We start from the raw sequence: 13,475 nt of genomic DNA on the forward strand, positions 1-13,475 counted from the left end.
TATTTCAAAGTGGTTATAAGTAAAGCTCAGCACACCAGCTATTCCAGTTCTTTCAAAAGCTCGAGAACCTTCCACTTACTTCAATGTTTTGTCTATAAGCAGATGTGTGAAGCATAGAGAGAGGGGAACGGGTAAGGGCATGATTGCACTGGAGATCATATTAATGAGATTCAGCTCTATGTTGCCTGAAATAGAACGTATCATTTATAGAAGAGACTGAATAAGCTGGATTTCTTATTTTTGGATCAGCAAAGCTGAAGGGTAAACTGATAGAGAAATACAAAATTATGAGGATCTGCAGATAGGGAAGAAGTGTCTAAGGATAGAGTGCCTAAGTTTAGGGTATTGGGGTTAGAGGTTTGTTGGGGATCTGAGGAGGATTTATTTTCACCCAGTGCCTGGAATCTGGAATTCACAGTCTGATGGGACCTAGTTCTGGTAATTAGAATAGTATTGATGATCATCATAGCCATAGTCAACCAAAGAGCCCAATTCTGTGCTGTATGACTTTCACTATAGAAGTGTAAGTTGTTATGTTTGTTCTCAATAAGAGCAAACAGTGTTGGTAAAACGATAGCACCTATTTATTTACAGTAATGGCTTCAGCTCCACATGATCACATGCAATCAGCTCCTGGCTTTAGCTTGACCAGAGCTCACACAACCCACTCACCAACATCCAGAGGAATGGCCCGCATTTCACACTGGGAATGGAAGTTCTTTATTATGTACACACATAATAACATAAAAGATTCACTAAGGCAAACCTCAGCCAGCAAAGAACATCGGCACCCTGTGAAAGTTTCTTGAAATTATGAAGTGTGCACAGTGCTTTCAACTTTTCTCTTTAGCCTCTAATTTGGATCATATAACGACAAGAGAAAAATCTGACTTGTGAAAGATTATAAGTGTCAATCAATCCCAAGAGTGTATCTTGTACAATAAGATGGACTCTTGACCTCACAATTTGCTTGTCATGGCCTTGCACCTTATTGACTGCATGCACTGGACGTTCTCTATAACACCATATTCTGTAGTCTGTTACTGCTTTTCCGTTGGACTGCCTTGATGTTACTACTGATATTTTGAAATGATCTTTAAGGATGGCATTTAAAACAATGATTTTCACTGCACCTTTATACATTTGACAATAATAAACCCATTTACTAATTACAGTGATGTTCAGAACATTCAACCATTTCCATTTTACAACAACTACCTCCATTGGTCAGGCACTAGTAATGCAGTAAAACGCTCCAATGCACTAAGCAGAAGCAGTATCAAGTACATTTTGACTCTCAGCCAGACGAGAAGACCTTTGGACAAAATAGATGTGCTTTAAGGAAGGAGAGGTAGAGAAGTTTTGGACTTGGAGAGCTGGTAGACCCGGCTACAGTGAGGCTGGTGTTGCAAATTGAAGATGTGTGAGTGGTCTGAAGAGGTGTGTAGAAATCTGAAAACTGCAGGAGTTTGTACATTCTGTCTGTAACCGGGTGGATTTCCTCCAGGTGCTTTGGTTTCCTTCCACATTTCAAAGGTGTCAGGGTTAGGGTCAACAAGTTGTGGGCATGTTATGTCAGTGCTGGAAGTGAGGGTTGCAACACCCCCCCCCCCCCCCCCCAGCTCATCCTCGGACTGTGTTGGTCATTTACACAAAATGACACTTGATATTTTGATGCACTTGTGGCAAATAAAGCTAATCCCTACATTTTTTTGCATTCTGGAGAAGCCCAACTGGAAATGTTTCCCACTGCATGGCATTGCTAGTGGGCCAAATGCTTCTGCATAAAAATTCAGATAATATTTAAGTATGTTTCAAAATAAATTGAAGAGGACAGGATGTGGGATGTAGTTCTTTTCTGCAGCTCTTTCAACATATTTCAGATTTTCTTCAAAGCTTGTTTCCTGTTCTAGAGCATTATTTCATCAGCAACCTTCCATCGACTGAGTTGGGTAACCATGTGGTCAGATGTTACAGGTCTAGATACTCTCAGAGAGGCAGACTTAAAAATCTGTAAAGTTTCTATTTTTAAAAAAAAACACTGAATTGATCTGATGATAACTTGTCAAGCAGGAAATTGAGTTCAACTATCGAGCTTCTTCATTGGGTTAAATTACTCGAAGCAAATCTGGGCTCCAATTTGAGGATATTGATTTGGAGCCAAGCAGGAGGCCTTTTAGTCCAGTAAACAGTGCCCATAGTGCTTTCAATAATTCATTTTCATATTAATAAGCAGGGCAATCAGAAGCTCTAAGTTCCCAGTCTGAATCTGTAGTCTCACCAAGAGAGGCTGCTTGCTGGTCTGAGGAATCCAGAAAATTTGACCCCTCTCATTTTCATGCTCATGACTTAGTCGGTCCGCTTTAGATCAAAACCAGGGTATGTAAGTTCTTTGCTAACACTACATTAACACTTTTCTTGCTACTTCTTTGTAACCTTTCCCAAGTTTTAGGAGTCTAAATATAGAGGGCAGAGGTTTAAGAGGAAAGGAAATTCTTAAAGGGAATCTCAGGGCAACTTTTTCTACACAGAGGATGGAGGGTTTATGGAACGAGATTCCAGAGGAAGTAGCAGAGGCAGTTACAATGCATTACTTTGGATAGAAAAGGTTCAGGGAGATACACACCAAATACACGCAGATGAGACCAGCTCATTTTAGTCGGCATGGATGAGTTGGGCTGACGGGCCTATTTCTGTGCTGTGTGACTCTGTGACTTTAACTCTTCCTTCCCCTCAAAGGCGAAAGCTCTTGGGCTCAAGCCAAATTTCGAAATTGTATGAAAAGACTGAGGAGTAAAAACAGACCATTGGAACTAATCCTACTGTGACCAGACTATGTAAGTTTCTTCCCCCGAGCCATTAGACTCCTCAATTCCCAGAGTCTAGTCTGACACCAACTTTTATACATACACATACACATACACACACACCTGAACACCACTCCACTGCCTTGGAATTTTTGCTCATTTCTTTCTCAATTCCTAAATTCTAAAACATTGTTTACATTTATATCATTTATTATTATATTGTAATTTGCCCTTTACTGTGCCTATTGTCTTGCACTGTTTTGTGCACTTTATGTAGTCCCGTGTAGGTCTGAAGTCTAATGTAGTTGTGTGTTGTTTCATGTAGCACCAGGGTCCTGGAGGGATGTTGTTTTGATTTTACTGTGTACTGTACCGGCAGTTATGGTTGAAATGACAATAAAAGCGACTTGATTTGACTTGACTTGAAACACTAAAGAGTCATGATCTAATTGATGGGTGGAGCAGCTCGAGAGGCTGAATAGTTCCAATCCGGCTTCTGATATTGTTAATGTAGCAACATGTTGCCTGCTATATATTTTTACGTTCCTCACCTTCTGTCATTAAGCACTTCAGAATCAGAATTAGATCTACTGTCACCGACATAAGTTGTGAAATTCATTATTCTGCAGCAGCAGTTACAGTGCAATACGTAAAAAGGTACAAACAGGAAAGATTTTTTAAATAAATAATTAGTGCAGAAAGGGCAAAGTAATGAGGTAATTTTCAAGGACCATTCAGAAATCTGGTGGCGGAGGGAAAGAAGCTGTTCCTAAGATGTTAAGTATGGTCCTTCAGGCTTCTGTGCCTCCTCCCTGATGGTAGTCACGAGAAGAGGGCATGTCCTGGGTGGTGGGGATCCTAAAACATGGATGCCCCTTTGTTGAGGCATCACCATATGAAGATGTTCTCGCTGGTGGAGAGGCTAGTGCCCATGACAGAGCTGGCAAAGCTTAATAGTAATGAGGCCAGTCCTGCATTTGTACAGTACAGGTGGAGTGAAAGAACTGTAGCAGCCAATATTCCAACAAACATAAAATGTGGCAATGTTACTTATGGGGTATATAACAGCCAGAAGACATTGGGGTGAAATACTAGCCTTCACTATTGCATCACAGAAACTTTTGCATCCACCAAGGAGACCAGATACAGCTGTTCTTTGATGTTTCAGTCCAATAAAAGCTGTATTTTTCATTCAGTGGGAATGAGGAGGGAGGGGATGAGGAGGTGGATGAGTTGGACAGCCATGGTAAATGGAGGGGGAGGCAATAACACTGAGAGATGGAGTATGGGGAGGGAGGGGTGGTGGTAGAAAGAGGAGAGGAGGTATCAGGAAGAAATGGTGTGGGAGGAAGACTACAGATGAGTGCATCTCTATTTCCTTCTTAATCAGTGTGTTGCTCCTGTAAATTTCATGACACAGGTCATCTTTTCTCTTTATTTTTCTGGTATTGCATCAAAGTTTCAGAGAAACAAAAGAGGATGTGGTTACTTTGAAATATGGCAAACATTTGGCAAACATTTGAACACCAATCACTTGTGGCAGAGCTTATGTTCTCTAGATCACTCAGTTAAATCTCTCTCACTGGGTTAATGTTATAACACCTTCTTCCTTGATTCTGCAGATGCTGGAAATCCAGAGTAATACACACTAAATGCTGAAGGAACTCAGCAGATCAGGCAGCATCTATGGAGAGGAGTAAAATGTGGGTGATTCAGGCTAAGACCCTTCATCCTGAGTTTCTCCAGCATTTTGTGTTTGTTCTTCCTTGACTTTTGTTTCTTGTTTGTATTTGCCAGTTCATGCCTAAGTTCTCAGAGGGAATTTTACCAAACCCTCTTTGGTCTTAAAGTGTGTCAGTTGTTGATCCAGAGGATTCCTAATGCTGACTTTAACTTCTCCTTTCTCTCTCCTCTATATCTTTCCCTCAGTCCCGCTTCCTCCTGTTCTCTTTTGTCTGCCTCCAACCCACCCTTCCATTCCTCCTGCCCCTCCCTCCTCTCTCCTATGCGCTCTGCAACCCCTCCCTCCAGCCCTCCACTGAACACTATTAATGTCACGTTTCATGGATTGGACAATCTGTGACTCATTCCTCATATCGAAGCAGCTCCATCATTTGGCTTTTGCACCAAAGTTCCACTGGAGTCTCTGAGTACCCCAGTCATTACTGAGCTTGGAGAGTAGCTGACCATTTGATCTCCTATCCTCATGGGATCCCAGCTCTGGACTTAAATTGCCCTCCCAAAACTACCTTCAAACTACTTGTAGCTGATGGTCTAACTGTTACTTGAGACACGTGGGTTAACAAAAGCATTGTCTATTGCTACAGGTGCTGGTAACTGTGTTGGACGTCAATGACTATCGCCCCAAGTTCTCAAAGAATGTGTTTAGCACCAGTGTGTATGAGAATGAGCCAGGAGGGGCCTCTGTAGTCACTGTGACTGCTTCGGATCTGGATGAGGGAGAAAATGCGGAGTTACAATACAGTATTCAGGGACCAGGAGCAGGTAGCTTCAACGGTACCTTTCATTCTCTTTCAGAAAACATTGTGCATTTAACTTGCATACCATAATTATCCTCTTATATTAGAAACTCTTACTTTGTGCATGGACAATTTTGCAGATTAAATTTCGAATAGTTTTTAATACTTTAGGTGATAGGCTGGCAAGCTTGGTGTTCAATGTCTATTCTTAACTGCTCTTGAAAAGCTAGCAGTGAATCAACTTCTTCTGTCTGATAGAAGTTCCAAGATTTTGACATTATATAATTGAAAGAACAGCTGATATATTTGAAATCAGAATGATGTGTGATAGGGGGGAACTTTTAGGTGGTGTTCCCAAGGGTCTGTAGCTCTCAACTTTCTAAATGATAGAAGTGGTTGAAATAAACTGTTCCCAATCCAATCCCAGAGCCAATCTGAGGAATACCCAGGAATTTCCAAGCTAAATGAATGAGTGGAAAAGATAGAGGAATAGGCTAACTTCAGTGGGAAGGGCTCCCTTTGTCCTGTCAGGATTTGCGCAGGTTCTTGAATAGATCAATCTAACCCTAACCGTACATCAGCAATCAAACACTGCAGACCTCTTGCGCCACTGTAGACTCGCCTCTGATTGTACTTGTCATTTTTTTTAGCATTGAGGTCTTTTGCACACTTGTTTTTCTCTCTATCTCGTCACTGTCTTGCATAAAATATAAACTGTGTGTTATTTGTACCTCCATGCCTCTGATGCTGCTGCAAGCAGGTTTTTCATTTTACCTGTACTTGTGCTCATGACAATAAGCTCAAGTTGACTTGATACTTCCATTCACTACCGCCAAAGACTTTTCTCCCCTGTTAGACAACTATTGATAGCATCAGGTCTTGCAGTAAGTTGGCAGAAAGCGAGAGGGAAGAGACAGGCATGGAGAGTTGTGGGCAGGGACATCAACAGCAGATAAAGAGAGGTAACCAACCCACCAAAACAGTAGCAGTTGGCTGGGCAGCAGAGTGAATAAAAAAAGTACATGTCATCCCTTTTATCCTCATAGGTTACACTACACCTGTATCATACAATGATCAGCCAAAGCCACCTTCTGTTGTTTGACCATGAAATATAGGAGCAGAAATATGCCATTCGGCCCATTAAGTCTGCTCTGCCATTCAATCATAGGCTGATCCACTTCATCCAGTCTTCCCCACTCCCAAGCAACAAGTCCCATCCACAGTTTTGCAAACCCATCACTAGACCTCAGCTCCCACTACAAGTTACAAACCCCAAGGAAAGTTACAACATTTTAACACAATCATTAGATACAAAGATTGTTTATGAAAGGGCTTGGCCATTAATTACAGCTGAAGGCTAGAAGTTGGTGTTGCCAGTAATTCCTCTCTCTTTCTTAACCTTTGTTGGTTCATGGTATAAGTGGATGCTTGCCTTGCATACTTCCTTCTCTTCTCTGCAGATGTCTTGCTCCCGTCACTCTCCTGCCATCTATCCTCCTTATTCTTGTTCACTGTCCCTCTCCCTCTCCTCCCCATTTTCCCTCTCTTTCCCTCTCCCTCCCTCTCCCTCCCACTCCCTCCCCCTCACTCTCCCCACCTCTCTCCCTGTTCTCTCTCCCCCTGTTCCTCCCTCCCACTACCATGGCACCTGATCAGGCCTTCCAAATGGGTGTTTTCTTTTCCTTTGTGAATTTACTTATGTTGGGGACATGATGTTATTGAAAATGCCACCAATTATTGTCCGTTCATTGTTGACTGAGGAGGTAGTTAAGAGTCACCCACAATGGGAGGGGTGAAGCTACAGCCAAGCTAGAGCAGCTAAAGATGGCAGGTCTTCTCCCAAGAAGACACTAGTGAGATACATGGATTCTTACAACAAAATAATGCTGGTTTTAATTTTATGTTTATTTTATTCACATTTAAATTTCCAGTTGCCTAAACAATATTCAAACTCAAGGCTTAGTGTTTATGGACTTGGTTTCCAGGCACAAATCAAATAATCATTGCTCTATCATACTTCACATGATGTAAGTGTTGGTCATCTGTTTTGTGTGCCTCTCTCTCATTACAGAGGCCTTTAGGATTGATGAGAACACAGCAGTGATCACCACCACACGGCGTCTGGAATCCTACGAAAGGTTTAATTTGACCATTGTTGCCACTGATAAAGGCAGGCCACCACTCTGGGGGACAACTCAGCTCAAGGTCGAAGTGATTGATGTTAACGACAATCGCCCTGTGTTTGTCAGGCCCCCCAATGGGACAATTCTACACATCATGGAGGTAATAAAAGAAAAAGGGAGCTCTTTTTCAACTGGCAATGAGACTCATTCAGAAATCTGCACACCCTAATTCTCAGGGTACATCACAGCAAGATTTGATTTCTTTTTCATCCACTTGTTCAACCTTTCTAACTGCATCTTTAGAAATAATATGTTTTATTTCAGCTCTAATAGTGTAATGGGAGATGTACAGGAGTAAGAGTCCTGGAACATAACAGCACAAAAACAAGACTTACAGTCCATGCCAGCTTGATCTTCTCACACAAAATGCTGGTGGAACACAGCAGGCCAGGCAGCATCTATAGGGAGAAGCACTGTCGTCAGGGTCTCGGCCTGAAACGTCGACAGCGCTTCTCCCTATAGATGCTGCCTGGCCTGCTGTGTTCCACCAGCATTTTGTGTGTGTTGTTGTTTGAATTTCCAGCATCTGCAGATTTTGTCGTGTTTGCAGCTTGATCTTCTGCCTATTTCCATCTACCTGCACTGGGACCATAGCCCCGCATAGCTCTCTCATCCATGTACCTATCCAAACTTCTCTTACATGTTATATTCCACACTCAGACAGTGAAAATTTCCAGCTCAGATTACCAATAAATATTTCATTTTTCATCACCAACCTATGACCTCTAGTTTTATTCTCATCTAACCTGAGAGGAAAAAGGCAACGTGATTCACCGTTCTTCAACAGGATTCAGTTCCTCTGATCAGTTCATTTCCTGATCTGTTCACAAGTCGAAAATGTGGACACATACTGAGTCCCCCCACCCCCCGCAGAAGCCCCACAGCAGCTAGCAGATGCATCACCCCATCTCTTAAAGTTTCAACTGTATGTTGTGACTGCACTTAAGTTGGTGTTCCAAAGCTGGAGAGGACTTATAAAGAGAAGTGAAATCTTCATTCCAACAATTCCATTCTGTCCAGTTTTTGGCAGTGGGATTTTTGTATATTGCCTCTGCTGAAATTGCATGCCTGCCTCCAAAGAGGATATCCAAAGGTACACTAACCAGGCTTGTAAGGTCCAGGAATTTACAAGGCTCAAGGTGATCTTTTTTTGAAATGTTCAAGATATTAAGACAAGCTAATAAGGTAGCTGGAGAGAAACTGTTTCTGATGGTTGAAGAGTCTCAGTCTAGGGACCAGAGTCAAACATAACACATTCCAGTGTGGTCAAAATCTCCACCACAAATAGTCCAGGTGATCTCCTGCTACAACCGTTTGGGTTATGGATAATGGATTTTATAGATGTCACAGATCGCTATCTAAGAAAAGTGAAGTACAGAATAAAATCTGCTTTCATTGAATTTGTATAGGAAATAAAGTAAGTAAATAGAATTATTTTTCCCAACTTGCATTCCTTGACAAAGCTGCAGAGGATGTAGATCCATGTTACAGAAAGTTCACAATTTGGACTTCACCAGGAATGCATCTACTATCCAGCCACCCCTAACATAAGACGCATCTGTAATTGACGCAAGACCATGTTCATTATGAATCTGAGATTGCTGAATTTTCATTAAACAGAGATGAAGGTGTGCCAAAGGAGTTGGGTTACTCCCTCAGAGTGGCATGAATAGGCTAAAGTGGATAAATAATCTTCTCAGGGTCCTACCTCCTTACTTAGACAGTTGGAAAGTGTCAGTGATATTTTCTAGCAACACACACAAAATGCTGGTGGAACACAGCAGGCCAGGCAGCATCTATAGGGAGAAGCACTGTCGATGTTTTGGGCCGAGACCCTTCGTCAGGACACAACTGATGAAGGGTCTCGGCCCGAAACGTCGACAGCGCTTCTCCCTATAGTTGCTGCCTGGCCTGCTGTGTTCCACCAGCATTTTGTGTGTGTTGTTTGAATTTCCAGCATCTGCAGATTTCCTCGTGTTTGGTCTAGTGATATTTTCTGCTCTGATGTCACATGAAAAACATTCATACAGTAACACTCCCTCTCCTATTACTCAGTTGGATCTTTTGCCCTAAGAATATCATTCAGATCCTTTTGAGTGTATTGACGTGAATGCTTCAGTAAAGGAAGTGGACTTGGCTCTAGAGCAAAATGCCTGAAGCATATTTTGTGCTCGTTCTCAGGAGAGGGACCCCGGCTTCAATGTGTATGAAGTGCTGGCCACGGACAACGACGAGGGTGTGAATGGAGCCGTCCGGTATGGCTTCCTTAAGACCGCAGTCAACAAAGACTGGGAATACTTCAGCATCGACCCCATCAGTGGGATCATCAATACCACAACCAGGTTGGACAGGGAGAAGCAGGCTGTCTATAATGTGAGTAAGAAATGGAGTCTATCCTACTACTGACATCTCAGCAGTGCGGTGGGAGACAATCATCTTATAATGTCATCTGAAATCTAACTACAGGCGACCAATGCCTGGTTGTTTCTTCAGGTTTGGTAGAGGGGTGGGATGGCAGGAAGCATGTGCGGAGTATAAATACAGATTCAAATTCAGATTCATCTATTGTCATATACACCAGGATGCAGTGAAACTCCTTGCTTGTGTGAAAAAACAATCAATAAATATAGTAACAAGCACTTGGGCAGAATGACCAGCTTCTGAACTGTAAGTTCATTGAGAAGCTGTGAGCTGACAAAAGATCGGCGTTCTTCCAAGTTTTCAATGTGCGGCTTTCAAGTGATCAGTCGTGAAGTACAATAGTGATTTTACTTGCCCTGCAGTGCTACAAGGCACTATGTAACTATGCAAAATGGTTTGGACATGAGCTGATATAAAAAACAACTACCGTATATTCCCAAGTATAAGCCGGCCCAGAGTATATGCCGACCACTATTTTCAAGGTTAAAAAAGTGACTTTTTCATGTTATCTTTGTATAAGCTGACCCCTTTTTGTAGAGGTTCTTGATTTAATCAGAAAAGATCACAAGATCTCACGTGCCGGTACTCAGCTTTGCCAGATCCAGACCCTGGAAATTTTGTGAACCAGTACCTGATAAGAAAACAGGCCTGCACATTGTAGAGCGTTATAGGCGAATTCTTAATAAATACATCAGGGAGAGCAATTTTGGATTAGGTTTCCAATGGAAAAGAATCCTCTGAAATGTAACCCCCATGAAACCATTTAGCGCCCATCACAATGTCGTTAAAACAACAGACAGACAGACATACTTTATTGATCCCGAGGGAAAATAGGTTTCGTTACAGCCGCACTAACCAAGAATAGTGAAGAAATATAGCAATATAAAACCAGAAATAATAAAATAATATTAAGTTAATCATGCCAAGTGGAAATAAGTCCAGGACCAGCCTATTGGCTCAGAGTGTCTGACACTGAGGGAGGAGTTGTAAAGTTTGATGGCCATAGGCAGGAATGACTTCCTATGACGCTCAGTGTTACATCTCAGTGGAATGAGTCTCTGGCTGAATGTACTCCTGTGCCTAACCAGTACATTATGGAGTGGATGGGAGACATTGTCCAAGATGGCATGCAAATTGGACAGCATCATCTTTTCAGACACCACCGTAAGAGAATCCAGTTCCACCCCCACAACATCACTGGCCTTACGAATGAGTTTGTTGATTCTGTTAGTGTCTGCTACCCTCAGCCTGCTGCCCCAGCACACAACAGCAAACATGATAGCACTGGCCACCACAGACTCATAGAACATGCTCAGCGTCGTCCAGCAGATGTTAAAGGACCTCAGTCTCCTCAGGAAGTAGAGACGGCTCTGACCCTTCTTGTCAACAGCCTCAGTGTTCTTTGACCGGTCCAGTTTATTGTCAATTCGTATCCCCAAGTATTTGTCATCCTCCACTATGTCCACACTGACCCCTTGGATGGAAACAGGGGTGACCGGTGCCTTAGCCCTCCTCAGGTCCACCACAAGCTCCTTAGTCTTTTTCACATTAAGCTGCAGATGATTCTGCTCACACCATGTGACAAAGTTTCCCACCGTAGCCCTGTACTCTGCCTCATCTCCCTTGCTGATGCATCCAACTATGGCAGAGTCATCAGAAAACAGGGGGGTGGCGGGATCAGTGCATATATTCAGTATTGAGTTTGCAACCACCATGTACAAAAGATTAAAACAAATGCAGTATGATGCTGGCTTCAAGCTGAAGGTTGGTGATTTTGCTAAAGGAACAAATAATTCTGCAGCTGCTAAGAAGTTTAGTGTAAATAAGAGAGTGTGAGAGAGTGGAGAAAGGCAGAGGACACACTGAGGAAAATGCCAAAGACGAAATGTGCAAACCACGGGAAAACATGCCAGTGGCCAGAACTGGAAGAAAAAGTTTTAGAGTGGGTGAATCACCAGCGATCATCTGGATACATTGTTACCAGAGAAATTATTCTAGTTCAAGCGTTGAAATGGAACGAAAAACATCGTGAGTTCAGTGAGGTGCACCCAATTTATGAATAGATCTGATCTTGTGTTGAGACAAAAAACAAAGATTGCTCAGAAAATTCCCGTAAGGTGTTGTTTACGTTCAAGAATGCTGCTTGATGGATGAAGCAGGTTGCTTGAAGTAGGTTAAAGAGGTGTGGCATCGACGTCCCGAATGTGTCAGGAAGGAAAAGTCACTACTTGTCTGGGACGTGTTCAAAGCACGCTTGTCAGGTGAGACAAAAGCAGCATTGAAAGCTGAAAATACGGACATTGCAGTCATCCCCGGTGGTTTGATGTCCGTGCTCCAGCCACTAGATGTGAGTTTAAACAAACCAAAGAATTCATGTGTCAACAGTGCAACCAATTTGACTCAAAAACAGCCAATAAATACAACCTGTCTTCCATGTATTCGTTTTTCCAAAGTTGGCACCCTCTGTATAAGCCAACCCCCTAAATTTAGGACCTCAAATTTAGGGCCATATTCTCAGCTTATACACTGGAATTTACGATATGCAGCTCGAATGCTAATCCAACTTCCAAAGCACATGTGGTAAATTTTCTTAAATGTTCTCCCTTGCCCTACAGCTTTTCACATTTTGTTATGTAACTAGCACCCATTGTAATCCTGGTGTAAAATGGAATGATCACCATATCCTGGAACTTTGTAAGGTGATTACAGCCTATTTAGTGAGTCAGAATCAGGTTTAATATCATCGGCATGTGTTGTGAAATTTGTTGTCTTTGCGGCGGCAGTACAATGCAGTGCATGATGATAGAAAACAAAACGTGAATTACAGTAAGTATCAACATATTAAATAGTTCAATGAATAACTAGTGCAAAAATAGAAATAAAAAAGTGGTAAGGTAGCGTTCATGGGTTCAATGTCCATTCAATAATCAGATGGTAGAGGGGGAAAAGCTGTTCCTGAATTGTTGTGTGTGTGCCTTCAGTCTTCTGTGCCTCCTTCCAGATGAGAACACAGCATGACCTGGGTGATGGGAGTCCTTAATGATGGATGCCATCTGAAGATGTAACCAACCCTACCCTCAGTGACATAAAACTGCCGATTCTTTTCCAAGTAGATAACACCAGACCTCCAATTGATGTAGGCCTTGCCTTTCCAGTCAGGTTGTACTCCCAGCCTGTAAATTTGCTCAGGCTTAATAGAGATTCTAAAATCTACGAACAGCACAAAAGGCTCCTTGGTGACAGGTGAACAAAGTCACTGGGGAGGAGGAATGGCAGACATGAGGTGGTCTCTTTATTAGACAAAATGAGATAGAGCAGGCATCATACTGAGAACCCTTTAGAGCAAAAGGTCTGCCTGACCCAACACTACGTCGCATTTTATATGCTAAAGATCAAAGAATTATTCTGTATTTACAATATACCACTCTCACCCCTCCCTCTTCGCACCCACACGACAGACGCACAATAACAAACTTAATCGGCATTGTCTGGTCTTCCAATTAACAGTGGTGTCTTGCATTTAACTGAGGTTCGTAGTCTATGGAACCCATTGTTCAGAGCTGCACTTTAGAATTAATCTACAG

At 42.4% G+C, this 13,475-nt stretch overlaps 1 protein-coding gene across 1 annotated transcript in view; it reads left to right on the forward strand.

Annotated features, from left to right (window-relative positions):
* cdh23 (cadherin-related 23) overlaps positions 1-13,475 on the forward strand; it is a 1,109,092-nt gene that overhangs the window by 1,042,160 nt on the left and 53,457 nt on the right. The window contains exons 53-55 of the mRNA XM_059946450.1: positions 5,135-5,324; positions 7,359-7,570; positions 9,652-9,843. Coding sequence (XP_059802433.1) covers positions 5,135-5,324; positions 7,359-7,570; positions 9,652-9,843 — 594 coding nt within the window. The remainder of the gene's footprint in view (positions 1-5,134; positions 5,325-7,358; positions 7,571-9,651; positions 9,844-13,475) is intronic.

The sequence above is a fragment of the Hypanus sabinus genome, chromosome 21 (genome assembly GCF_030144855.1).
Source record: "Hypanus sabinus isolate sHypSab1 chromosome 21, sHypSab1.hap1, whole genome shotgun sequence".
NCBI lineage: Eukaryota > Metazoa > Chordata > Chondrichthyes > Myliobatiformes > Dasyatidae > Hypanus > Hypanus sabinus.